Raw genomic sequence first — 27,937 nt, 5'->3', positions numbered from 1 at the left:
TGCCTAAACCCTTATCTATTTAGAACAGGTAGGAGACACTCTTGATATTACTCGTTATCGGATAATGAGATCTTAAGAAGTTAAATAAAGATAAAAAAGGCTACTTGTATAAGTGCAGCGGATACCAGATACTCAGTATCTGCATCAAGATGTGGACTGCGACATCATTAATCGTTTTGCTAGCATGGGCAGCGGCTCCCAATTCGGCAAAACTGCTTCGATCGCCTTATCATTTGAGAAGCTCCAATGTCAACCGGAATTCTGTCCCCGTTGAAGGTGACGTAGGCTCCAGACTGCTCCTCACGCCATACATCGAGGCTGGCGAAATAGAGGAAGCCCGCGAACTGTCCACTGTCAAAGGCGGGCACATCCCTGAAGACATTCGCAGTCATTCTGGCTTCTTCACTGTGAACAAGGAATACAACTCCAATCTCTTCTTCTGGTTTTTCCCGGCTGAGGTAAGTAATTCTGTCCACGCCAAGATCATGACAGCTTATTTTCAAAATACTTTCAAAAAATGTTTCCCACAAACACAATTTTAAATCAATAAATGAAATTCCCTTAATTTAATTATTTTATCAAATGAGATAAAATAACAAATGCACTTTAAGCTACCCAAAATGTTAACCGTATACGTTTACTTTTCATTTGTGGTTTATTTAATGACGCTGCCAGTAGTTCAGACTATACGGCTCTCGAAACGTCGGTTTCTTAAGACCACTTGACACGGCTGATCGTCAGTGAAGACTTCACTGACGTTTTGTAAGATTTGAGGTTTTCACAGCGGTGAGTATGAAGATTTCTGTCTTCTGGGTTGTTGCGCTGTGTAGTCTGGTCGATGGTTACCAACGTTTCAGAGGTCATACTGCCTCCGTCATCAGGGCGATTCTTAGTATGAAGATTTCTGTCTTCTGGGTTGTTGCGCTGTGTAGTCTGGTCGATGGTTACCAACGTTTCAGAGGTCATATTTCCTCCGTCATCAGGACGATGAAATCTTCACTGAAGTTTTACTTAACTAAAACCTTTTAAAGCTAAAACATCTCAGCGATATTTTAACCTGCGGCTTTCTCTGTCTTTATAGCACGGATATGACACGGCTCCTCTGTTGGTGTGGCTACAAGGAGGGCCAGGATCGACGTCTCTGTACGGGCTCTTCACAGAGCTCGGTCCCTTCTTTGTCGGACTGGACGAAAAATCGCTCGACAAGAATCCGTATTCATGGCACAAGAATCACTCAATCATTTTCATAGATAATCCCGTCGGGACAGGTAGACCAATAAAAATTACACATTTTATCAACAATAATTGTGTTGCCTACATTATTTGCCGCGTATTTAAGAAATGTTAGTGTGCTACGGACAAGCTGAGACAGTAGAGTCCTAATGCGACTGACGGTGGGTTGGACGATTGGCGTTATATTCCCTGAAAAGACCAGAATTCTTTTCTTTGCTATTGTGTCCACGTTGGGAGTCAACCCAAGATTCAGGAATGTGCGGAGATTTACCTCCACTCTCAGCTTTTACTGAATCACTCAGTGTCTCGAAAACCGACACGCCTGGGTCCACCTCTTTCTTTGGACAGGAACAATACAGAGTTTCTTTTCTACAAGAATGTTACGTTAAACTACATAAAGAGATTGACAATCTTAGAATCTTATTCAGACAATTCTATTCCAGGAATATGTGTTGAATGATCCACTTACTGTAGAGTTACTTCGGTTTTAATGATACAATACGATTTCTTTCTTCAGGATTTAGCTTTACAGACCACGAAGAAGGATATGCCAGAGAACAAGTACAAGTTGGAGCTGAATTATACTCCGCTATTATTCAGTTTCTGAAATTATTTCCGGAACTGCAAAAAGTTCCCTTCTTCATAACAGGAGAATCCTACGCTGGTAGGTTAAACATAAATTTAAATCTAGCTAGCTTACATAATTTTAATCCTCTGGGTGCGGCGTTCCCAACACTTGCTTAAGATATTTCAGAATCTGACGCTTTATTGTGGCAATGAAAGTTTATATTACTAATTAGCTCTTTCGTGTGATAAATTTAGTCTTTGTTACTGTTCGAAATTTAAAGACGTCCATATGCAATTTGGATAAATGTCTCTACTTGCTCTTTTACGTTCGTCCAGTATCTTGCCCTGCCTGTCCTTGGTTTTGTTGGGCTATTTAAGTGGCAAGGAACAGTATATTTGTCGACATAATTCTGGAACCCTTTTGCCAGAACCTATATTAATAATTTGATGCACCACAATTTGATTCTTCCACAGGAAAATATGTACCCGCGTTTGCTCACACAATACACCAAAACAATCCTACAGCGGAGCTGAAAATTAACTTCCACGGTAAGAAAAATACTTGACCTGTTTCGAAGATAACTGATAGGAAAATGTGCACAATCATTCACTTTATCTTATTTTTATACAATCTACCCACTACAATATGACTGAATAAGTGTTATGAATCCTATTGCACACAGGAATAGCAGTTGGTAATGGATTCACTGATCCCATCACCATCCTGGACTACAGTCACTTCCTGTTCCAGCTAGGCTTGGTAGATACCAACACGTATCGTGAAATGGTGGCTGTTGAATCGAATGGCAAAGTAGAAATCCAAGAAGGCAGACTCGTGGAAGCTTTTTTGGTGTGTACAAAAATTCTTCCATTTTAATTCATCAGTCTTTGTTCCATCCATGTTACATATATTCATCTCCCAGCAGACGTCTATGCATCTGTCCACAGTCCATAATTATTTCCATGGTCCTACACTAGGTATCCCGAATTTCTTCACCCCACCCTGTAAATAAACGGGTAGTGCCTTAAATTAGACCAAGCCCGTCTCCTTCCGTATCCTTTCATGAGTAACTAATAAATCCATAAACAAACTGAATACTTTATCCCACAAAAGGACCCTCACCTGAGCCATTCTACCATATTAAATTTCTCAAATATACGATATTCGCTTGAATATTATTCCATACAAATTCATACGCACTCCAATGTGGTGTCATCCCGTGAGGCTTTCGTATAATGCGCATGCATTTGACGTATCCGTGCGTTATAATTCTCCAGCGCCTTGTTACTTCACACGGGGCTACAACCCAAAAGACCGACTTCGAACCTTAAACATCATAAAACGAGACATCAAATTGTAGATCTAACATTCTCTTACATGCATGTTTCAGAGTTGGAACAGAGATTTGGACATATTCATGGTGCAGTCAGATTTCTGGAACCTGTACAACCTGCTGTACGAAGTTGAACCGGAAGTGGGAGGAGATCTGTACAATTTTGTAGAGCTACCGGAAGTGCGCCTAGCTCTGCATGTTGGCGATCAGCCGTTCTCAAGCGGTGGAATTGTATACCAGCTGATGATCCCCGACTTCATGAACTCAGTTCGACCGTGGCTTGAGGAAGTCATTGAAAATTACCGAGTGCTCTTCTACAGCGGGCAGATGGACATTATTGTTGCATACCCACTGACAGTCGGTATGTACAATACTCTGGAGTTCAAAGATGCAGAGGGGTACCGCAACGCTGAGCGTGTGCCCTGGTATGTGGGCGAACAACTGGCAGGGTACACGAAGACTGGTGGAAACTTCACCGAAGTACTGGTGCGGAACGCGGGCCACATGGTGCCTACCGATCAACCTGTGTGGGCTTTTGACCTGATCTATCGGTTCACTAGAGACGCCCTAGTCCCGAAAAATAAGCAACCTTAAAGCTGACGTTCGTTACTTAAGAACCAAAGTAACGAGGCCTTCTAAAGAACCCGCAGTTTTGCGGCATGATGTCATTCTAACAAACACTTCAAAATAAATATCTCTGTATCTTAGAAGCAAATCAAAAATATTTCGTCGTAACTGCATGCCTATGTCTCAACAAATGAACTCCATAATAAAGATCATGTAGAAAGTTCTGTCCTAATGTTCGTGGTATACGTACAATGTAAGCTAAATGTACATCATTTTTGTTACTACAGATGTGTGAATTATTTTGAACATTACTGTCAGTGAACATCATGGCAACATAAAATCTGTTACAAAGTCAATCCTACACATACAACTTCATAAATATTTTTAAAATACTTCAATGTGTACCGGGTACATAGATGCAATTACTTTAAACAAGTAGGTACTAATTTACAGACCTGAGGAAGTTCACATGTCACCTACAATATATAACAAAAAATGCATTGTATTATACGCTCGAATTTCATTAGCAAGTTTTCAATTAACTGGGTTCGTCGTTCATTGTTGTTTCATTCCATTAAATATCTGCAAAGCTGTACATAATATTCAATATGATTATTCTTAAGTTATACTGGACATTGTCCATTGACTAAGGCTACTATTTGACATTAACGATGTTTCGGTACATATCTCAACTTCCGTATTCAGGTAACTGGTTGCAATTATAATAACAATATCCACAATATTAAAGTAAACAAGAAACATGAAGTGCAATTAGAGCATTCGGATGTAAGAGTGAGGAAATACCACTAGGGCGGAGAAAACAGCATGTAACATGGGTTTCATAATTTGTAGGAGTACTCTTCATGTAATATCATTACGCTGATCATACAAGGGAATATGAAGTTTTCCATAACACGTAGAAATCATGGGAAATACGAGAAATTAACTCACAAGTTTAGTCAGAAAGCAGAAACGGGTGACAGGGAGACTTCGGAAAAGTTACGAAGAATTCGGCAAGATAAAATTGTACAAGTTAGCATCTAGGCAAAGAGTATTACGAACACAGAAATGAACCTTCGAGTTCCATACAGACGGCGAATGCCATGACCAGCTTATCGATTGTCGGCGTCACAATGACACACTGAGATAATGTCTAAGAACATAGCCCGCACTGCATAGTAGAGTTAAACCTACTGACCTATTTTAGATAATGTCTTCAGTAGACATCACTTTCACTGTAATTTCCGCGCGTTACCACAGAAACGAATTAGCTGCATCAATCCCTTCGCGACATTGCCATATTAAAAAGTTCTATGTACAGGTAGCTCTCGACTTACGCCGTGGATGTGTTCCTGGACGAACTAGGGGTACATTTGAACGACTGTATAAGTTAAATCAATGGGAAGTCAATGACATGCGTTCCAAGCACCCAAACATTGACGAGTAATATAATGTCATTATATTTAAAGCTCTGAAATAACGTAAATAAAATAAAGGGGATTTAAAGAATATATTTTATACACTTACAATCGGCAATTCGTTGGTCCCCGCGATTGACTGCGATTCTTTCATGTGATTGATGTGTACAGTCACCTCTGCTGTTATGCGATAGTTGCATTCATGTAAGACGCCGACCCATAGAAAATCGTAGTAAATATAACCCCGGTACCTCTGCAGAGATTAAATTAGTCCTTAGAAAGTTTCAAGCGCTAGGAATGAAATTGCATAAGAGCAAACTCGCATATGCAAAAATTTGCATTTCACAAACAGCTTTTACCGATTCATCGATCTCATTGGAGCAAATTCGCGTTAACGAAACAAAAGTAATTGCAGAGATGACTGTATTTATAATTTTTATTCAAAATCAGCGATGTAAGAATTACGATTTAGTATAAGAAGCAGTATGAGAAACACTGTAAAACGCTACAAATAATAGTATTTTTTCTTCTCTTTTTGACTTTCTGGTTTCAAAATCGGCGTTATTCTGAATCGGCGCAAATCGAGGGCTACCTGTACTTCAGACATCCCACGTACCAGGATTCACATGTCACATTATATCAGCAGAGTTAAACATAAGCCAGGGAATGGGTATTTTCTGCAACTTCCGAAAAGAAAAGATTAATAAGCCGTCCGACTGACTGACAAATGTTTACCGCATGCTGGCATTGGTTGGTCTCATTCAGTGTCAACTTTTCATTTGTGAGATTCAGATTCAAAATTTCAAACACTATCACTTCAATTGTTTTACTGGTTTTACTCAGCTCATCCGAACAAGACTTCATATCACCAGTAACGCACAACTCCATAGCTCTTGGAAGTGTCAGATTGATTCGGAGGAAACCTAAAGGGAAGATAATAACGCCTACACTGACATGTTAGAGCTACACGCCTAACATGCTTGTCAAAGAAGTTGCCATACCAGCACGGCGCTGCAGAAGTCGTCTCTCCAAATGGAACATAGGCCCATTGGATTTACTTAATTCCAATCCTCAATATATCACTAATTAGAGTTAAGGCATATTAACTCGTATGTAACAAACCAACAAACAACGCTCGATTAAAATGGCTGAAATTCCAAAAGAAAAAATAAACCCTGCAAGTTTTAAAAACATCGTGAAAACATTCGCTAAGCACACGTTCCTTAAGAGTAAGAAAATACGCTAAATAATTTTTGCACTCAAAATGGAGCATAAAACTTGATCTTTCCATGATTAGCATCCGACTCACTTTTGTCCAACTTCTTGCAAGAGGTAATTCTTTCTGACACGAGGCAACCGATCGTCGCATTCGATTAACAATCACTCCTGCGTCGTACTAGTAATAGGGGTATTTTTGGACTGACTGAAGAAAAGCAAGTATCCGAACTTACTTTCGATCCGAGGTTCTCCCTAATGCGAAGAATGCATAGTATGAAGTTCCTCGTTGGTTAATGTTCTCCTTGTCATAGATTCAAATAGAATGTGTAAAACTGTTATTTTGGACTTTGTCCATCGTACAAATTATCAAATCATACAATCACAACGTTCTCAAACGCTGTTTTCAGCTTTCGTCATCAGGTAAAATAGGGGGAGTTGCCTCTGGCCTGTACAGGTCTAGTCGCTAGCATTCCTGCTTCGTCTACAGCTGGTTCGATGAAATTAAAGGAGCAGAACGCATAGGTGAAACGAGAAATGCATACAAATTATTGGTTTAAAAAATCATGCAAGGGTGAAGGGTGACCTACATATCCGCCAGTCAGCGAAAGAGGGTCATTACACAAGCTACACTCAGCCATGCAGAAAAGTTTTTGACCTAGGTAATGACAGGCGTAACAAATCTACTCTTGCGCAAAGAACATGAGCCTACCATCTGTACACATCACCGAACTGGAATTCGAAGGAGGGAGACAGACAGCCGTGCTGGGCATCCGGCCTGGCAGTCATTAGTCTGCTGACAAGGGATCCGAACAAAGCTATGCAGGAAACTGTGACAGTGATTGTGGCCCAGGGAGCTCTCAGAAGGCGCGAAGAGACGTCCAAGTGCCAGCAAACTTACTTCAGCTTCCGGGGCATACCTTACGCCAATCCTCCTGTTGGAGCCCTCCGTTTCAAGGTGAGGGCCTTCGGCCCCGTCGGGGATCTGAGGGTCAACAGGTTATTAAAAGCCAACGGCCGGTGAACTTTCTTCTCTGTTAAGACATTTTCTTTTGGACTAATGATGGAGAAATGTGATTACACAATTTATATATAAAAACAAGGATGAAGTGACAATTTTTCGAAATTACAGTTATGAAATTCTGACTGTAAATTATAATATCATGTTTTTATTTTTGGGCTTATAATTCTTTATCGTGGCACCCTACTTCTGAGAGCTGCATAACTAACAAGGCTTTAAAAAAGAACAAATACTCTGCCATCCAGCGTCATTATTGAGAATATCGTCAGTCATGCTGTCGGAGGTCAACAAATGCTGGCACAAATCAGAAGTCAAAGAAGAACTCAGGTCGCTACACTGCGTCTATCCACACACCAGACTAATTGACATCACATGACATACAAGACACATACAAATAACGAACTACAGTCAGCAAACAACAGATTACAAACTAATCTGCAAGGCTGAAAGGCGAGATACTTATCGGCAACTCCTGGCGCCTTACACGTTTAGAAACACACCAAATGGATCTTTCGCACACCGATGGGAAAAACAATTTTTTACATTTCGTTTTGATGTTTTTGCCGGAAGCCTGACGTTTAAATACGCGCTAACAAAGGTCCTAGTACACAAGTTACAGATTCACTGTTCCACTTCTATGGACAAATAAAAGAGAAAAATAGATGACCAATCGTCGGCCTTGGACCTTTCACTCGTCACGGATGAAGAGACGAGTGAGTCTGTTGAGTCCTGTGCCTTACACATACACACAGACCCAGTCAATAGTAAACTATCCTATTACATACATATATAAACATATATATTGCTATATAACACATTTATGTGGCAAGAAGATGTCAGAAAACAAGCCAATTTGAGACGTAAATCGGAGAGTACATAATCAGAGCAACAATTGCAGGTACCATAAACGCTGCAACATTCCAGAAGACAAGAAGCCTTGAGAACCTAAAATCTTACAAACTTTGTCGGCGCTGTCAGCTGGCATCACCGTGCAGTGTCGAAATTAAAATTCATGTGGCTGTATCAACGCCCTTCCTGCTCCTTTATTTCGTGGTGATAAATGCGAGCATAACTGTACATCTTAGTGCAATACTAATATAAAATATTACAACTGCTTAAGAAAATGACATAACGAGGAGCCTCATAATTTTTGGGTCTTCGCCGTGGGAGATATAAGGATTGTTTACAAAACCAAAGCCCAAACATGTAAATGGAAGAAATCACTTATAAGACATAAGCGTAGATGGGAGGCTATTATGTGGTCTCAAAGAAATAGAGTTCGGGGGTATGGATTGAATTCATCTGGCTCAGGATAAGGGCATATTAACGAAATTTAACTTTCAATTAAGCCTCAAAATTCCTTGAGTACCCAAGAGACTATTAGTTTCCCAAGAACTGTCCCCTATAGACTTTAAGAAGACGCAGGATCGTGCAGAAAGACGCATTCGAAAGCCATGACCACGCCCCCTGGAATGTCACGTCAAGATGACTACACACGTGCAGTAGTCGCAAAATGGCACGTTCCTATTGTGCTAATACAAGGGGGGGGGGGAAGTTGAACATCACTTTTCAGGAGACGAAGGAATGACTTTATGCATGTAACTCGATATGTCGGTACGTCACCAAATTGTAAGTATTGTCCTTTTAACACAAGTCGGTTTTCCACAATACGCTTATCTAATTTTAACCAGTTTTATTTAATTGACCATCTTTCCAACAACAGCATCGAAATACATGTTATTAGTTATCCAATACATTTCAGAAGAAATCACAACAAAAATTTTAAACTACAATGCTATAAACACCTAAGAGTTTCATCTACTCGTATGTGTCGAAATGAAATAAGAAAATATTAAAATCAGTCAAGTCTTGGCTGACCCCTTCATTGTATAAAACATTGAAATTTATTTTTGTGCGAAGTTAAATAAGCAGTTAATGTTCCACAAGAGAAATGAAATCTTTAACACTAAAACACACAAATAAAATATGGAACAAACAGAACAGTTTGACAAGGAGTAGCTTATCTCGTTGCGGTTGAATTAAATTTCATACGGATGTTGTGGTGGGGGCTTAGTCATCCCTCCTACCACGTTCCAGATGACTTTTTTTTTGGGAGGGGGGGAATGGCTGAACATGATTGCCACTTTCATCTCAGAGGTGGCGGCTGGAGGCCAGAATCAGCTTTTACACACACACACACACACACACACACACCAGCAGGTGACGTGGTTGTCCAGCATGACGAGCCAGTTTTTATTGTAATGTGCAAGTACGAGATAAAACTCTAACAAGAAAGATAAATTCGACGTGGCACTAAAGTTTTCCTTAGCAAGCATTACAATGCAGTTTTTGAATGCGATAAGCAGTTAGTTCCATGCGAGAGGCAGCACATCACAATGTGAAGTCTCGCAGAAATGATACGTTACATTTTCCTAAGTACATGAAAGAGACTCGGTAACGAGGCCATGTCGGACATCGTGACGGTTTCTGTTGTGCAGGGGAAGCTCAGAGGAAGGGAAGCGACTACGAAATCTGGAGGCACGTACTACAGCTTCCAAGGAATCCCTTACGCCAAACCACCTATCGGACCACTGCGTTTCAAGGTAAGCTGTAGGTATTACAAAGAATTCAGTCCGGACCACAAAGAAAACACAACACATCTCCATTACAGAGATCAACTGGGCAAACCCGTTCAATGAATAATCGCTGTTTATACCGAGAATCGTACAAAATACAGTTACTTATTGTTAAAGCAGCTAGCACAGCCAGTTAGCACTCGGATTCAGATGGTAAAAGGACGGACGGTGAGTTTCCTGCAGACATTTGGACAGTGTTTCTGTGTAAAAGTTATTAGTCTACATGTAATCCAAAGATGCGGACCTCACAGAAAATTATAAATGTCTGCCTTGTAGAGAATTTATGTTTTTGGATAGGACGGACACATGCCAACACAAGTGTCAAAATACGAAGACGGCGGATGTACAAATTTCGCTAGCCAAGGTATTTTTATAGCCAAAACATAATGGAAAGCGACTATTAAATAACTCGGAACTTCTTTCCAACATAGAAATACACGTAAGCCTAATGCACAGGAGTGAATCCGAGAGGATCCGGCAAACTACAACTTGCGCGCAGGATGTATGTGGAGTTTTGGCCATCCCAATGAATGAGCTGTCAGCTGATAACGCCCACTTCTTATCCCCCCTAATGGTTTACGCAAACAGCCCCTTAATTTAAAGCGGTTAGCGTTCAGTAGCATTTGTTTCAACAACTCTTAAAGCTACTATTTTACAACTAGAGATCTTATTTATTTTCCTTTTAGCGACTAAATAGTTTGTATTTAGCAGTGTTATTTTTTCCCCCTGTCTATCCGGCCGATTGATGAAAATATCGAATCATGAGGTCGGTCACTGAACCTTTTGTGGAACGCGCTATCACTAGTGGTTGCTGCCTTTCCTGCCAAAACCATACAGACGCCAAATATCTTTATTGTAGTAAATAAACAGGTTCTCACGGCGGGAAACATGAAGACGGCTGTCTTCTGGGTTGTTGCGCCATGTGTAGTCTGGTGGAAGTCGGCCGACGATTCCGAGATGCCTCCATTGGCAAACTTATACCAGATTACACGGCGCAACCCAGAAGATAATCATCTTCTGAGACATGTAGTGCCCTGAGAAAACCAGCAGTTAATTTATCCGTTCATCAGTTACCGCTACAGAATTTGACCCTCGCTGGTTTGTGTTGGGAAAATGCACGACACCTCCACTGTAAAGTGTGATTAGTGCAGTGACCGATGTTAACATTCACATGCTCGATCAGTCATGACGAAACTACGTCACGTTTTATCTGAAAACATGCGGAAAGTGACATCTGAAAGTGTCTCAGTGCAGAAATAAAATGGCAAATTTAATTTACATAGAAACGCATTGTAACTTCCAACTTCATTATAACACGACTTAAGATGCATTTTGTATCCCGTCTTACGTAATCATATGATTTAGTTCATACTCTGGTCGCTATCCTACCAACTGACGAGGTTAAACAAAGCTGGCAATACCAACAGAATCCGGGGAAAAAGGAACAGCCTCAAGAAAACTTTCGCACGGCTTTTCCAGATCAGATCTCACCTAAATCGAAAAGCAGTCTTGGCAAAATTGGCGTCCGATGTCTTGCAAGGAGACCCAGTTAATTGTTACCCTCCGATTCGGCCTGGGGTTTGCAGAATGACACTGGACCGTCTCCTGATTTCCAGACCAAAATATTAGGCGTGGACACTCCACTGTTTCCTTGTAATACACACTTTTATCGTGTTATTTAACTTTCAATAAAATCTTCACGGGCAAACAGCCGCGTTAACTGGTTACCGTAAACCGACGTTTCGGGAACAAACTCTGTCCCCATCTTCACGGTTCTGGATCCTCGGAAGTCGCGGCAGGCGGCTTCCGAGGATCCAGTAACATCAAAACCCTGAAGATGGGGACAGAGTTTGTTCCCGAAACTTCGGTTTACTACGGTAACCAGTTAACGCGACTGATTGCCCGAGACGATTTTATTGATTGCACTCGCCGCGAAAGTTTCAAATCCTATATTATTTAAATTCGTTCGCATTCGATAACGTGAGCAGTTGTGGTTTCTCAACGCGAAAGACTGAAAATACAGTACACCAATATTTTACAATAGTAAATCATCACACATTGTCATAATATAAGGTATGTATGATGAGCTGCCAAACTAACATGACGTCATGTTTTCTGCAATGTAAACCAAGATGCTTTCTTGACTGAAGCCAAAGCTGCAAGATGCAGGAGCAGCATTGAGTCACTGGTCACATATTCGTGGTGCCCTTGTCTGATGTATTCACAACCAATAAATACAAATTACAGACTTATAGATCGTTAAAACACGTGGCACACATAGTTACCGCTGGGCTTTAAATGGTGAAATGAAGATGATTAAAATATTACTGAAATTAATCTAAAACTGTCATTTCAAAAGGAATATCTTTCTAATTCTACACATATAAGAAAACTCATTCAGAAATTATTTATAACACGAGTTTCAGAATGAACTTTAAAATCATGCTCATAAGCTTACATAAACACTGTTACCAGATCTGATACCTAGATATATCTTTCCTGAAGACAAGATTAAACTACGACCTTTGAAACGCAGCTGTCGACGCGTTGTGAGGTACAGTCCATGAAAACGCTTTGCAAAATACAGACTTTATGATATTTAGTCTTATTGATACTGTATTATAATTGCTGTGCAAGTTGGAGGTGGTCTAATTCCTCGTCCGATCGCAACTCCTAAACCTCTGTTTGGTTTTGGATGGCATTCACATTCCATATACAGGCGTACACACATCAGAGCTGCAGTGTGGATTTCACTTTAATTCATCTTATTATTAGGCATGTCCAAGAAAATCAAGAGCGACTGGAACTGAATGAAACACGTCAGCTACTGGTCCGTGTTGGGGCAATACACTGGGCGATAACTTACGTGCCAAAATGGGAAACACAGAAATTATTACAGAGACTGCTGAGGAAACTAAGTACATGCTCACATCTCATCACCAAAAATTATAATACAATAGGAGCCAAACACATCGTTTGAAAGCAAAGAATAAGTACTACATTCACGAAGAAATTACAAACACCTTTCAGTTCAGAATCTTTAGTCTTCCTGTTTTCTGTCCAAAACCGTAAATATTGAAATTGCAAAACTATAAATTTACCTGTTGTTTTGTATGGGTGCGAAACGTCGTCTGTCACATTAAGAGAATATAAAAGAACGGGGAGATGACAGTATCCCTAATCAGATCTAGCGGGAGGATTTAACATAAGTCTGAAGAAAATTTTCATAATGAGGGACTTCGTAATTTGTCTATTCGCCAAATACGAGGCTCGTCCACAAAGTAAGTTTCCCTGGGGCCGTTTACAGAAACAAAACACAATTTCATGGAAATATTTATTGCAACAGATACAGCAAGTGTCCAGCTATTTTTCAACATATTCGCCACCGGAATTGAGACATTTGTCATATCGTGGGACCAACTTTTGAATACCTGTGTCGTAGAAGTCTGCCGCCTGGGATTGGAACCACTGTGTGACAACCATCTCCGCCTCTCTGTCATTCTCAAAACGCTGACGCTGACCGGACAGGAATTTCTTGAGGTGTAGGAAAAGATGGAAATCACTGGGAGCGAGGTCCGGGCTGTAGGGTGGATGATTAAACACCTCCCAGCTGAACTCCTGCAGGAGACTTGCTGTCCGTCGAGCCGTGTGCGGCCTAGCGTTATCACTGACCGCACTTCACAGTCGGCGGGAGCTGGAATAAGAACCTCCATCTTCAACAGCTGCAATGATGCTACTGTGAGAACGCGGGAAGTACCGTTAGTGCATGCGCCATGCTACGTCATTGCTCTATCACGTACGCACAGTCGCTTCGCCCAATATAAGGTTTGCTAGCTGTGGGACGAGTGCGAAACTTACTTTTGGGACATGCCTCGTATTAAGCAATTAAATCGTGGATTGGGCGGGAGGGTTGAGAAATGCATACATAAAGTTGGTCGGAAAATCTTACGGGAATAATTTAGTCCCGTATTAGATGGGAAGATAACATTAAAGTAGATTTTGAAGAAGCATGTGGTGATGTGAACTGGATTCATGTGGGTCAGAGACCAGACGTGGGTTCTTGTGAGCAGAATTATGGCGCTATGGGTTGCATGAAAGATAGGGTATTTGTTGTAAGATTTGAGGTTTTCACAGTGGCGAGTATGCATCGCCCTGATAACGGAGGCAGTATGACCTCTGAAACGTTGGTTAATATCGACCAGACTACACAGCGCAACAACCAAGAAGACGGAAATCTTCAGGGTATTTGTTGACAGCAGCTTCTGAAGGACAACTCTTCATGGGGTTAATTGGTGCAAAAACAAACATTGAGAATTAGTCAAGCAGCGACGAATGAAGGGGTAGGAGGTTGTTCAGTATCCTTCAAAATGGGGTACTCGTGTACTTGCGCTGTCTTATTTCTTAACAAATACGAACGAGAAAGAAAGAAAGGAATAAATAACCTGTAACTGCAGCCGTTATGGACGAAGCAGACTTGAAGCTTACGTCGAAGCAGATTCTAACAGTGGCTTTGTGAAAATACGTTAATCAAAGACGCGTTTGATTTCATCACCTTTTTTAATATACCATACTATCACGACATACCTGAAGATACTGAGCAAATCAGGAAAGATACCTATTCAGCATTATCGGATTTTGGTCCGAAAATTCTGTAATAAAGTACAACTTCATAAGTAACGTTTGAATAATATTTTCGTTAGTAATTTTTTTAAGGACTTTGCTGCATTTTATTACAGTATAGCCTCAAAAATACACAACATTGCGCCTTATTTCTGTATAAATCTATATTTTGTTGCCCAGAGATTAGAGCACGCAGATAGCAGATGCTGCTATAAGGTGATATTTTCCTGGTTGAAGGCTGGAATGACTCATCCATAGCCTTCTAGATATGTGGAAACTAAGATAACCTTTCCGTGTTGGACTGGCACGTGCAGTTAATTATCCCATTGCCGGAATGTGCTGTCTTCCCCCCCCCCCCCACTCCCTTGAACACCTTTTCCACGTGTCCAGCTCAGCAATGAGACATATCAATCAGCCATGGTACATTAACAACCAAAAGGCTATCATGAATTAAGTATCAAACTATTTTCTAACACCATGGGTATGGAAATTCTAAAATTCCAAATTAATTTTAGCACAGAAGCACATGTCTGGTGTGGAAATATTTAAAACCAAGTATTTTGAATACGCACAATAAGAAATTTCAGCATTTGAAACTACGTCAAGCAACACAGTTTGTAAAAGCCGAAGAAACAATTCGTTTACTTTTTTTATAAACGTCTTAAGAATACGCTGACTTGTAACTTACAGCGTGCATGAAACACGATTTTCATTTCCTCATCTCCGACGTAGAACACTTCTGATGTCCTTACGCCAGGGACTCTTAATATCGGTTTAGAGTGCCTTAAGTGCTTTCTGAGACCATACCGTTTGCCAAACAGTGGTCTAAATCATGCTGTACAATAAATTTCAAAAGTGGAACCATCGTCAGAAGTTTATTATAGTTAAAACAAAAGTTATTCATATCCTCGAATGTTCGAGTTCTCTGTAACCGCAAGACTGTCTGTAAATATCAATTGATGTTTCAGTCTCTATTATAATATTAATTATCCATACTGCGATATAATAAATACATTGTCTATCACAGTGGCTGCGTATCTTAAGACGTTAATGTTCGAACACTGGAGATTTGGTAACAGTAATAATGTAGTAGTAGTCATAATACACAATTGTAACAACAAAGATAATGATAATAATGCCCATGACGATTATGTACTGCAAGTGCCCATCAATTCTGAGGTCAACAGAAATCGCTTTGAGCATGGAAATGTAGACGCAGAACGAATCTTTTGTGTGAGCAATGTATGTTGCATGTCTTAGGCACAGTTTTTCTGATTCTTTCGTCTGCAGGCTCCTCAGCCAGCTGACTCCTGGGATGGAATGCGAGATGCCCTCGTCGAAGGACCAATCTGTTCTCAAATTGAACTACTCAAGAAAGAATTCAAAGGACAAGAGGACTGTTTGTACCTTAATGTGTATACTCCGAAGGTACGTTCGTTTTTTACATATGAAGTGGAATCTCTTAAAAATCTGATAATTTCCCAGCTGTTTAAGAGATTCCTCGTCTTATACAGAATTGGATGGTTCATTACCGTGTTTACAGGAGTCCGTTAATAGTTTCTATCTCGAGCCACATGAAACAATCCACACCCACATACCATGTATACTCAATATCCATTTGAAGCTAACCACCCATCTTCATGCTGGCCCCTCAAATGGTTTCATTCTTTCAGATTTTCTGAATGCAATTGTGTATGCATTTTTCAGTTTCCGTGCGTGCTACAGGCCCCGCTCATCTAATACGTCCTGATTTTATCACCTTAATAATTCGACTCATTAGAAGCCGTAGAGAGGCGACTGTGTTGTTCCTAGTAATGGCTTTGAATGGAACGCGTACGTCAGTGTTCTATGGTGCTGTTTCTATCCATGGTTTGTAAGATAGCACAATATCGTTATGTTACTCCGAAAAAAGATTTGACAAGCACGATTCGCTGCACGAAAATAAATTCTGAAGACAGTTTTAAGTAAGCCACGACCACCTCTTTCCAAATAAAATAACTGCACAAAAGAAAAACTTGAGACGCAATTATCCTCGTTTAGCTTCCAGGAGGATCTGAGGATTTCTTGAAGGCTGTCATGGTGTGGATCCACGGTGGTGGATTCGCAATGGGAGATGGGAATTCTTGGATGTACGGGCCCGACTACCTGGTGGCTGAAGGAGTCGTCCTTGTCACCCTAAATTACCGCCTGGGCCCTCTAGGTAACTGCAGCACTCATTATTATTAGTCATTGATTTCGTGTGAAGTAGTTTTAACTAAGACAGAAAAAAGGAAATCCCTGTTTTTAAGTAAGGCGAGTTTTAACTGCACATCGCCGAACCGCCTATAATCGAAACGGTGCATGGTTTGTAGCATGTGCTGCTATGTTTCAAATTCTGTATCAACATACTGCAGCATACTTGTCTTATATGAGTACAGTAGAAGTGAGTAGTCCAGTTATTATGAATATAAATCAGCGATTACACGAAATCACCAGCTAAACCGGTAAAAAAGTTGTATATAATCGCCAGTTATTGTTCGATGTGGCACAGAACATATCGAAAGATTCAGAGGAATCAATCGACATAAATTTGAAAAATGTCATCCAAAAGGAATAAAACGCAGACTACTTGTTTTTTCACGATTCTCAGAATAAATAGCGATTATTTCCTTAAACAACATTAACCAATTTATCTTTGTAATGGAGACGCGCTGTGTTTACTTTGCGATAAGAAATTAATGTTTTAATATTTAAATACTAAATGGCTGTGTAAATATCACAGCTTAATTTTAAACCTGTGTCCATATGAGGAACACCATGGAACAGCATCATTTTTGAGAAGCCCATAACCATTCAGCTGTTAACATTTCTTGCCACTAATAGAACCCAAAGTCTTATTAACATGTTCACAACAGCCCGCCACCACTTCTTATAGGGAGTGAGATAAATCCATATCATATATATCTTTAACACCCATTTTAAGATTATCCTCCTGTCTGCGCCTTTGTGCCTGAGTTTCTTAATATCGTGAACAGCCAGGCATCTACAGATGTCGCACATGTTACTGACGATTGCTATTTCTTGTGATGAAGATGTCGATGTACAGCATTTCACTGCACAAGACTTGCTACTTGAAACAAATGCAGAATTTATCCTCCAGGTTTCCTCAGTACTGGCGACTCAGTGGTTCCTGGTAACAACGGTCTGAAGGACCAGGTGATGGCCCTGCGGTGGGTTCAGCAGAACATTGCGCAATTTGGGGGGGATCCTGGCAACGTTACTATCTTCGGTGGAAGCTCCGGAGGTGCTTGTGTGCACTTTCATATGTTGTCTCCCATGTCTGAAGGTGAGTAATATTGTATAAACTATCTGAATTTCATGGGAACATTAGGTTTATTTTTGATCGTGATCACAAGACCTATAACTAGACCCAATCCTGATCTGGACCACATAAAGACAACTTTCTTCTGGGATAATGCGCAGAGCAGTCTAGTTGAAACTGATCGACGTTTCAGAGGTGCTTACTGGTTTCACCATCAGGGAAATTTCTACAAGACAACCCGGCGCAATATGCAAGAAAACAGCCATGTTTATACTCGCCGCCGTGAGAACCTGGAAACTCGCTGGTCCACATAGTCACACCCTGTTTATTTAGACCCTTCTTCCTGTTTCCTTCACATCTATGCTTAGGTCTCCCAAGTAGGTTCCTCCTTTAAAGTCTTTAAAATAAAGTGTCATGTGCATTTCTCATCTCTTTCCCAAAAGCGCCCACCAATTTTATTTCATTGATCTTGTAACCATAACAATATTTGGTGAGGATGGTGATGTATTACACTACAAAACAAAAACCCTTACTCTAAAGCTAATGTAACACAAGGACCAAAAAAGTTAAGTTTTGCATGTAACTCAAGAAAAATTAATGCAGTTATTTATGTATTACAAATTTAATGTAATTCGTTGTTAAAATTCAAGCTTCCTTCAGCCTACCCAAAAGAAAGTCGCGGAGCCGTTAGTGAATTTTGCTTTGTCGAAATAATATGGGGCAGAGCACAGAATACGAATAAAAATACAATACAATAAAAACTACAAAATGGTTACCTTAATATAAACTACCAAGAGAGACACTTTTCCGAATCTGATGAATCAATTTTTTTTTCTCTATATGTAATTTTGTATTCTGAAAAGGCTGGGTTATCTGCAGGACTGTTCCATCATGCTATATCTCAAAGTGGATCAGCTATGAATCCATGGGCATTCGACGAGAACCCTCGGAAGAAAGCATTTACACTAGGAGAAGTCCTGGGATGCAGGACGAACGACTCAAGCAAATTAGTGGAATTCCTTCGCTCAGTGTCAGTGCAGCGTCTTGTGGAGAGCCAGGATAAAGTTAAAGTAAAGGAGGTAAATAAAGTAATGACTTCGTATAGTGTGCGTCGGAGGAGCTAGCGTCTTGCGAAAACGCGTTATTATTAAGATGACTGTCTTCTGGATTGTTGTGTCGCGAAGTCTGGTAGAAATGGACCGACGTTTCAGAGGTGGTTAGTGCCTCCCTGAACAGGGCGGTGACGATTGACACTGATTACGGAGGCAGTAAGCACCTCTGAAACGTCGGTCCATTTCTACCAGACTACGCGCTGCAACATCCCAGAAGACAGCAATCTTCATACTCGTCACTGAGAGAACCTGAACTCTCTCACGGTATTATTAATAGGTGTAATCGTAGTCATAATCCGAGGAAAAATTGTCATTCAAATTATTCACATTCAACTTTACTATTTATTATTTTAATATCCTGCCAAATTTGTTTTCACCATACATCATTGCTTCGTTTTAGTGGGACGTGAAATATTCGTTGTTGCAAGGAAACGTTGCTTGCTACATTGTTAAGAATCCAGTCGCTCTTTCGTCTAGCAAGTTTCAGTAAGACCACGAGGATACCAGCTGCTGGAGGCCTAAGTTCTAATATTTTTCATAGATCATTCTGGGTTAGAATCTCACTGGAAAAGGCCACTGGGAAACAGGTAAGCGGATGAAAGGATCATTCGGAGGGGAGGGGATCACAGAACTAGGTTAATGCAAACTTCATTCGAGTGGCTTAGACTGGGACTCGATAACAAAATACTGTTAATATCCATTTAATTACAGACATCCCTCCATATTCGCTAATTTGCTATTCGTGATCGTCCTACCAACATACATAATAACAAATATTTTTTTCAAAAAGAGTCCCTTCATGAATCTTCATGAACTTCGCACATATTCTTAGCATCTATCCTCCACGTAGCATTTCGTGATTCTCGTCAGTCTGCTCTCAGTTGTCAAACAAGCAACTTTTTTTAGTTCCCGCTTACCTACAGCACTCGGAACCAAATATAAGCTACGTTAGTAAAGCAAATAGACGTGAAAAGGAAGATAGATAAATAAATAAATACACGCTCTTAAATTCGTCCGCTACTTTATGGGCACCTTGTGTATTTGTAACGGTCCACAGCGTTGTTTAAAATGATTTTGCAGAATGTATCTCTCGTGAATATGGAGGCATGCCTGTAGTAAGTGGAAAAGACGGCCTGTTAAATATGGAATTTGACTCACCCTACGGCCTTACTATTTCTGCAATAGGTGAAGTACAGAGGGAAATGTCTGTTCACACCTGTAATCGAGCGCGGAAGAATTGAAGGACAAGAAATTTTCCTTCATGATTCTCCCATTGATCTGATGACTCAGGGAAGGTTCCATAAAGTGCCTCTTATAATTGGAATAACTTCACACGAGGGCCTACTCATGCTTAAAGGTGAGTGTGGTAGTGACATCAGGTGACATAAAACATCAAACAAGCTTAATGGACCCGAACCATTCCTCTTTGACAATCAGCATTTTATTCACTGGCAACTACAAAGACACACGATGTCACCTGCTGTTCTAGAACACCATTATTTACATTATCTTAGTGTTTTGTTAATCACATTTTCAAGTTAAATTTCTAAATGGCTCATAAAGTTTGATATGTCAAATTTCATGATCATTTTATTGATTTACTTCAGCATCATTGAACACCAAGGTGTTTGAGCAGTGTCAGAGTAAACTTGTGTTTTACTCCCCGCCAGACAGTACACAACACAGTATCACAACTCCAAATTCATACCTATTTTTCATCCATAATATGTCGAGAACTACCCGGGCTCTACAGAAACTGCCATTCTTATTCGACCATGACAACCCCAACTTACCAGGTTTCACGTGGGGATGTTCCAACAATTTAATCACAAATAAGACCGCATAATGCCGATCAAATATGTGGTTATTTTGACTGGAATTTAACGGCAACCAGTAAATTATTTTTAATTCGCCAACTTTAATTTTGTGTTTTACTTTTAAACGAACCAATGAAGTAGTGTAACATGTAATATAATTTACCTTTAATTTGAAGATTTCCGTCTTCTGGGTTGTTGCGCTGTGTAGTCTACACAGCGCAACAACCCAGAAGACGGAAATCTTCATACTCACCGCTGTGAGAACCTCAAGTCTTACATACCTTTAATTTATATTCTAGACAACCAAAATCCCATTGCGTTTTAACAGTGTAGTAATACGTAATAAATAACGATGATCCGAACATGGGTTTATGAACTGAAACATGTGACAAGAAAACTGAGTACAAGACATAACGTGAAACTGTTGTGTGTTGACGTATTATAATAATATTTTAGATACATTACAACGTGTATGCACATTCATAATTGCAGGCACTAACTATACTCATGTTTCTTTCAAAAGAGATTCAAATGAACCCACAACAACTGGACATATATAACAAGAACTTCGAGCTCTTGGTTAAAAGAGTAATCCACGTGGAGCTGAGTGCCAGTCAGTTGAAAGAAGCGGCCCGTAAAGTCAGGCGATTCTATTTTGGAGACCGGCCATTGTGCCAGGAAACCTTACTGGAGTACGTGGATGTAAGTAAAACATAACCACTCACAACTTCCCCTGGTTAAAACGGAAGCCGTCTCGATCAAACAATGTACGACCATATTTTAATACACATTTAGCAAAATAAATATCTGCGCCATGTACTTAAAACGTGAATGCCCCATCAGACGATCGCCATAGTCTATTTCAACAAGCTGAAAACTGTTGGGCACTGAGATGCAGAAAATGAACTGGATCAGATATTTAAACAAATTCCCTGAAAAGTCGGCAATGTGAAACGAGGGTTCTTTCACCACTTACCAACACGTAATGCTGATAATAGACCTAATTAAATTAATAAAAATCTTTTTTTAAAGAGTGAATAATTTCCACATCAGACTAGTGTTAAAAGTATAATTTTATACCAATTACAGAGCAATAGGCATTTGTACCACTAAATAAGAGCTGTAGAATTTTCATTACATCAGATTCTCTTAAGGTTTAAGTGGCATAAAGATAACGTTTAAAATCAGAAATGCACGCAATTACTAATGAAACGTGCCCGTTACTGCTATCCGAGTTTAACCAACCATACGTTGACAAATTTTGGTTTAACAAATTTAATGCAAATTAATTCAACGATTGCGCTAAGGTAACAGACCCATCTTTGAGCGTGGCAACAGTTATAAAACCTGGGATTTTCCATGCCTCGTAAATAATATCAGAAATCATGCATTAAAGAATGCCAATATTTCTGCCATTAAAAGTTTTTCTGCATACTGGTAATGGGCAACAGCACATAATAAAAAGGAGTGACCTCTTTATGGTGTGGCCTTAATCATGACTTGTTTTAAGGAATTGTCAGACCTTGAATACACAGTAGTTTCGTATTGTTAAGGTAATTAATTTATAGGGCGCTAAGAAGAGGTCCTCGGGCGAAGACGTGGGAAATACCCAAGCAGCTGGGTCCATTATGAAGAGCTTCTCTCAAGTACTGGCCCAGTACTCCCCCACCCTTTCACCTGAAGACGAAAACAGACCCAGTTTCCGAAATGTTGTATTCTTTTAAGAATACCAAAAGACGGACAAGTCCAGAAACCCGGTAATAAAAACTATAATACACTATCGCCAGAGTCCTTTAAAATCAGTTCGATGTTACTGGACTGAGCGTGAAGTTTGTGATGTGTTGTACGAACCACGGTCAGAATAATGGATTGTGGCAGGTTGTTTCGGCAACGAACCTGAGTTCTATGAAATCATCTTACTGATAGTCATTGTACTCTGCTCTTTTCCAGCTGAACACTGATGTTCAATTTGTTCTTCCTATCTACATGCAAATTGTACGACATATATTACATTCTACATTCCCTGTATACTGCTACCGGTTTTCATTCGATGGAAAACTGGCGTACCTGAAACAACTACTTGGAATGACGCAGTACCCAGGTGAGTTACATCTGCATTGTATAAAATCCAGTTTAACGTCTGCTTCATGTATGTTCACAGAGGCCTAGACGTTCTCACTGATACTAAATCGTAAAATGTTCTGTTTCAGAAGTCGGTACCAGGAATGACAAGGCTCGTTTGAAAATTAAACACAGTTTAACTGTGTAGCTGTTGTTGATCCTAAATTGCCTGTTTTATTAAAATACTTATCGCATTAACATCTTAACTGAGTACTCATATACACTAGACAGAAGCATTCCATTTTGACAAAAAAGAAATTCATAGAAGGATAAAGCATTAGGCAATAAACCGTTCCACAGAGCCATGACTGAAAACTAATTACTCTGCTGTTCGTGTCGTAAGACGAAGTTCTCACACGCATCCTTATATTCACGAGGTTTTGGGAATATTTTCCAAGAGCATACGTCTTATTAATCACTGCCTTTATGTGACGAATGGACGAGTAAACGGATATGCTCCTCGGAATGCACTAATTTTCAAAACACATTATATGTGACTTGAGCGCTGTTTCATACGTATTCGTCGTTTAAAGCCAATTCCATTCATAGATGCAACCGAACGTTTTACTCTATGTTTAATTTAGTTATTTATTTAGCTGTAAGCCCCGAGATGTATGTACTTTATGGTAAGACAGACACGACTTGCGTTAATTGACATTTTACAAACGTCTCAGAAGCACCTGCGGTCGCTCTGCTTGAACAACCTCTCTTAATTTTTCAGTTCATAGACTCTAGAGAAGTGGCCAGAGTTTGGGGCCCGTTAATTCATGACAAACACAATCGCGTGGGGGGATTTATCATTCAGTGCACGAAAATTCAGCATTAATTGCCTGTAATATTATCAGCAAAGAAGTTACTGATTTGTGAGGTTTTAGGTTCTCAAAGCGGAAGAGCAGGTCGTGTAGTCTCGTATAAGCTGACCGACGTTCAGAGCTACTTACTGCCTCCATCAGAGTGATGAGACTACAATGCATAATATCCCTTAAGTTATTTAGTTGATATTGTAACCTATCAGTTACCAGACTGCCAGTAAGCGCAATCTCGGAAGCCCAAGTCATCGGGTACTGAAGATGTTTTATTCAGACTCTTGAACGTTGCGAGAAGTCTTGAAACTTTGTTTAATTAAACACAATTTTCAGGTGTGTGTCATTCTGATGAGTTGGGTTACCTGTTTCGAGTGGGACACATGGATCCCGACTTGGATCCTGACAGTCCAGAGGCGAAGACTCGATCGCGACTCGTCAAGATGTGGACAAACTTTGCGAAGACTGGGTAGAGTACATCTTGCTCTCTGAACGTTTATCTCAAACTGCAATCGTAGTTTATACTAAGAATTAAACTTCTGTGTCAGTTTTTCAGCCACGACTCCTATGTTCCATGTTATCAGGTGTCCGACTCCGAAGAAGGACTGGCTGGTCAATGTGATATGGAAGCCCACTGTTCTCGGAGAACGCTGGTACCTGAACATCGACACTGAGCTCACAACGCATCTTCACTTGAACAAAGAACGTATCACTTTCTGGGAAGACATTTTTCGTTCCCTCGAAGAATAGACATCTCAAATTGCGCCATTTGATTGGATGTTGAGCTCGCACATTCTGGAACCTTCATGGCTCCCGTTGTCAAAATAAGTGCAATACGATACACCGTTTATGCCAGCTTCAGGAGAAACGACTCGGTACACAAAGCATACACTTATAGTGTTCTATAGGCTGTAACTTAAATGACCATTTTTCACAGCGATTTTATCCTGGAAACACTGATGACAAACGAAAAAGTTTGTATACGCGTTGTAGTAAAGTTTATACAACAAACAACCAAATAACCGAGAAGAGACAGTGCATGGTCATTATTATTCTTTCTCTCAATTATTATGTGTTCTATATAATAATTTATTGTATCGTGTGATCCGTTATCTGTTACGTTTCGGATTTTCTTATTCAACTCTTACAAGCCAAAGCTCGACTAAATTTGACTTATAAAGCGTCTGTACCACAAAGTAAACACAAAATTTCTACATTACAAATATGTTTGTTAACGCTGTTTAGGGAAATAATCGTTGTTTACTCTGAGAGTCTAATGAAACTCATAAATACACCCTGTGGGAAAAATGCCGAGTTATTGGAGTTTAAAGTAAGTGGAACATATAGTTACCAGTGGGGTTTAAAGGGGTGCTCAGTCAATGGCTAAAAATCACTTCATTAGAAGCGGACAAATTCGATAGAAACCCAGTTTTTATCAGCACAACCACTCTGTGTTAACAGTTCTTCTGGAACTAACAGTCATAAACATATGTAGGCCTAAGGTGAAAAAAATGTGATCTGTCGGCAAGTGAATTCTGTATTTCTTACTCTTTAAGAAGTATACGTGCTGATTGCAGGAAGTTACAAAATTTCCAGCTCTGCTTGATTAACATTAATCACGTAAGGGAAAGCGGAGAAGCCAGTACGCACGTATAATGAAAAATCCGGATTTGTATTAATGTCTCATGCCATATAAATTACTGTAATCGCTCAAATAAATTAAATGAATAAAAGTCAACATTCTGGGTTCTTAGTAAAGGTATGTAACACATTGAATTTATTATTGGATTTGAGAAATTCGGCTTGGGCCCACTATATTCGGTTTAATGCGTGTTATAATGCCTCGAGAACACGAATCAGAGGTTAGAATATTGTGTCTAAATTAATTATTCTTACGTATTATTGTGAAAAATAAAACATGTTTATCAGAACGAATGATTAATAATTATTTGGTAATTTTTGAATGCGGAATTTCCCTCACGAGGTCCTTCGATTCTCAGTCAATTCAAAATATATTGTCTGGTCCCGCCTCTGATCTATATTTTTTGTTAGCAATTAATCGTGACTTCGCATCAAGGCTTTTTATGCATTTTTAGTCATTCATATAAAGTTACCTTTTTTCACGAATATATATCTGAATACGAAAGCTGCAATTCATTACGATACAATAAATGTTCTTCTTCAGCTACCAATGATCAGATTATTGGGCCTGTCCTGATCCAGATTTAATTTTATTTATAACGAATCTTTGAGAGACCACTGTTCTTTCTGCGTAAGAAATCAAGATGCACGCCCTTGCGGGTAGCGAGCTGGAGACCTTTCATATTCATTTCTTTCCAAATTAAACTGCATGACAAACGTGTTTGTCACTCACGACATGTCATTAATTGGACGTTATATTGACATCGCTGACAGCAGATCAACAAATGATAAAATCCTCCTCATAATGCATAATAATAACACGCAAATTAATGTAGTTTAAAGAATTGTGATGCACAAACAATGTTTTAATTTGTCAGGCCTAAAATAAAATGAAAACTCAATTAAAAAAGCAACTGTGGTGATGAACGAGATTCTCAGGTATGTAAAGTTTGCCCCAGAGAGAGATGTGTGACGTCGCTTCTTATAAAGTGGTTATATTTGGCGGCTGTCACTTGGTACACGACAACCAACGACACAGTGACCGCTTACAGTGGTAAAGCAGTGCCACCAGCACAGTCGCCATTTATCATAATTGTATTTCACAGTATTTTTATATTTTATATACGCGAAACATGTTCCTCATTAGCAATACCATGCATATACTGACGTATTTATGTATACTGAAATATATTTAAATAAAATTATATATATTTGATTGTTTTGGCGTTTTTTTTAAAATTGTATTTAGTAAATAATATCTTCGGGGCTAGGATTTAAATCTGCGAGCAAGAGACTCTCCAGGAGGATAACTAAAAAGGGGCAGGGGCTTATAAAACTGTTATCTCCATGAAACATAAAAATTATTTACACTCACTATTCCGCTCGTAAAATTTGTCAACATCCCTACATCATTTTAAGCGTACAACTGAACTTCCCTACCCTCTTCGTAAATCTGATCGCCTGACCTTACCTATCGACAGCGCTCATAGGTTAAATCTACTGTTCGACGCCTTCAGCCAATTGCAACGGCACGAAGAGAACGTTTCCGACAAAGACAGGTTTCCGTTTAATCCAAACTCGGTTTTGGACAGGCGTCACCATATTAGTCATGTACTTACTCCACCATAACCCCCCAAAACCCCATTTAACTACTGGTTCCGTTTTGAGAGAGAGGGGAAACAAAAGATGGCTGTTTTCTGGGTTGTTGCGCGACGTAGTCCGGTAGAAGTTCACTGACGTTACAGAGGTCCTTGCTGCCTCTATCAGCAGGGCGATGAATATCACATAATGTAATGTAATGTATAATGGAAAGTCAGTAAATGGGAACAAAGCGTAACAATTTTGGCTCGTTCGCTCTGTCGGCTTGAGATTTTCAGTCCGTGAATGTATAGTTTCGATGTTTTTTTTTAAATAGCGTAAAACATGTGGGGCGGACGATATGTGTAAACGTCATGAAAATCATTTCAATGGTTGTGAAGTTATAGGATGAGAAAATTTTTTTTATAAGTTTCTCGAACACCGTAATAACTGCAAATAAAGTGTTTTCCATAAAATGTAGTCTGTGTTTTATTGTTGTCTACAGATTAAATTTATATTGTTCATTGTTCTACACAAAAAACTTGGCCCACAAGCATCTCATATCAGAGTAATTACAACTTTAGACACAAGCCACTATTTTTATTATTTATTTAGTGTTCTGTCTGACGACAGGTCCATATGAACAGGATCCTTCCATCCTTTTCTCGGACTGGGACCTGTTCATATACGTTCTTGGCAGATGATCCACAAGTGGTTTGCCATTGCCTTCTTCTGTGTGTGAATGGAGTAATTGTTGGGATGCCACGGAGAAACCGGGGAAGCCTCCGGAGGAAAACTCCGTGTTGCCTAGACCACGGCCTTGCCCAACACAAGTTATAAATTCGGGCACCACCGGGAATCGAACCCGAGACCCAGTATTACAAGGCCAGCGTTCTAACCGCTAGACCACTGTGGCGTCTACAAGCCACTATCCACATAAAATGCTAGGACCA

At 39.8% G+C, this 27,937-nt stretch overlaps 3 protein-coding genes across 7 annotated transcripts in view; 2 read left to right on the top strand and 1 right to left on the bottom strand.

Moving 5' to 3' along the window:
- The window catches only part of CngB (Cyclic nucleotide-gated ion channel subunit B), a 150,267-nt gene that overhangs the window by 20,108 nt on the left and 102,222 nt on the right, over positions 1-27,937 (bottom strand). The window lies entirely within an intron of this gene.
- LOC110826577 (venom serine carboxypeptidase) lies at positions 115-3,925 on the top strand. The gene is made up of 6 exons (XM_022057337.2): positions 115-458; positions 1,082-1,268; positions 1,751-1,897; positions 2,275-2,349; positions 2,484-2,650; positions 3,192-3,925. The coding sequence occupies exons 1-6, from the start codon at positions 150-152 to the stop codon at positions 3,726-3,728; spliced, it is 1,422 nt and encodes a 473-aa protein (XP_021913029.1). The 5' UTR covers positions 115-149; the 3' UTR covers positions 3,729-3,925.
- Positions 9,537-26,623, top strand: LOC147873187 (esterase FE4-like). Its single transcript, XM_087352894.1, has 10 exons — positions 9,537-9,958; positions 15,902-16,039; positions 16,652-16,811; positions 17,751-17,936; positions 18,792-18,991; positions 20,210-20,381; positions 21,365-21,543; positions 22,792-22,942; positions 24,102-24,234; positions 24,350-26,623. Exons 1-10 carry the CDS (start codon positions 9,821-9,823, stop codon positions 24,513-24,515), a joined length of 1,623 nt encoding a protein of 540 aa, XP_087209020.1. The 5' UTR covers positions 9,537-9,820; the 3' UTR covers positions 24,516-26,623.

This window comes from Zootermopsis nevadensis, unplaced genomic scaffold (assembly GCF_977971745.1).
Source record: "Zootermopsis nevadensis isolate Lab colony 2312 unplaced genomic scaffold, Znev_1.0 Znev_ptg000021l, whole genome shotgun sequence".
Taxonomy (NCBI): domain Eukaryota; kingdom Metazoa; phylum Arthropoda; class Insecta; order Blattodea; family Termopsidae; genus Zootermopsis; species Zootermopsis nevadensis.
This window is presented reverse-complemented; position numbering and strand designations above follow the sequence as displayed.

Bases quoted from the DNA above. Each gene is read 5' to 3' on its own strand.
- LOC110826577 (XM_022057337.2), top strand. From the start codon at position 150: ATGTGGACTGCGACATCATTAATCGTTTTGCTAGCATGGGCAGCGGCT. The intron at 1,269-1,750 runs GTAGACCAATAA...TTCTTTCTTCAG, and splicing joins AGATAATCCCGTCGGGACAG to GATTTAGCTTTACAGACCAC. The intron at 1,898-2,274 runs GTAGGTTAAACA...ATTCTTCCACAG, and splicing joins AACAGGAGAATCCTACGCTG to GAAAATATGTACCCGCGTTT.
- LOC147873187 (XM_087352894.1), top strand. From the start codon at position 9,821: ATGTCGGACATCGTGACGGTTTCTGTTGTGCAGGGGAAGCTCAGAGGA. The intron at 9,959-15,901 runs GTAAGCTGTAGG...TTTCGTCTGCAG, and splicing joins TCGGACCACTGCGTTTCAAG to GCTCCTCAGCCAGCTGACTC. The intron at 20,382-21,364 runs GTGAGTGTGGTA...TTCTTTCAAAAG, and splicing joins GGGCCTACTCATGCTTAAAG to AGATTCAAATGAACCCACAA.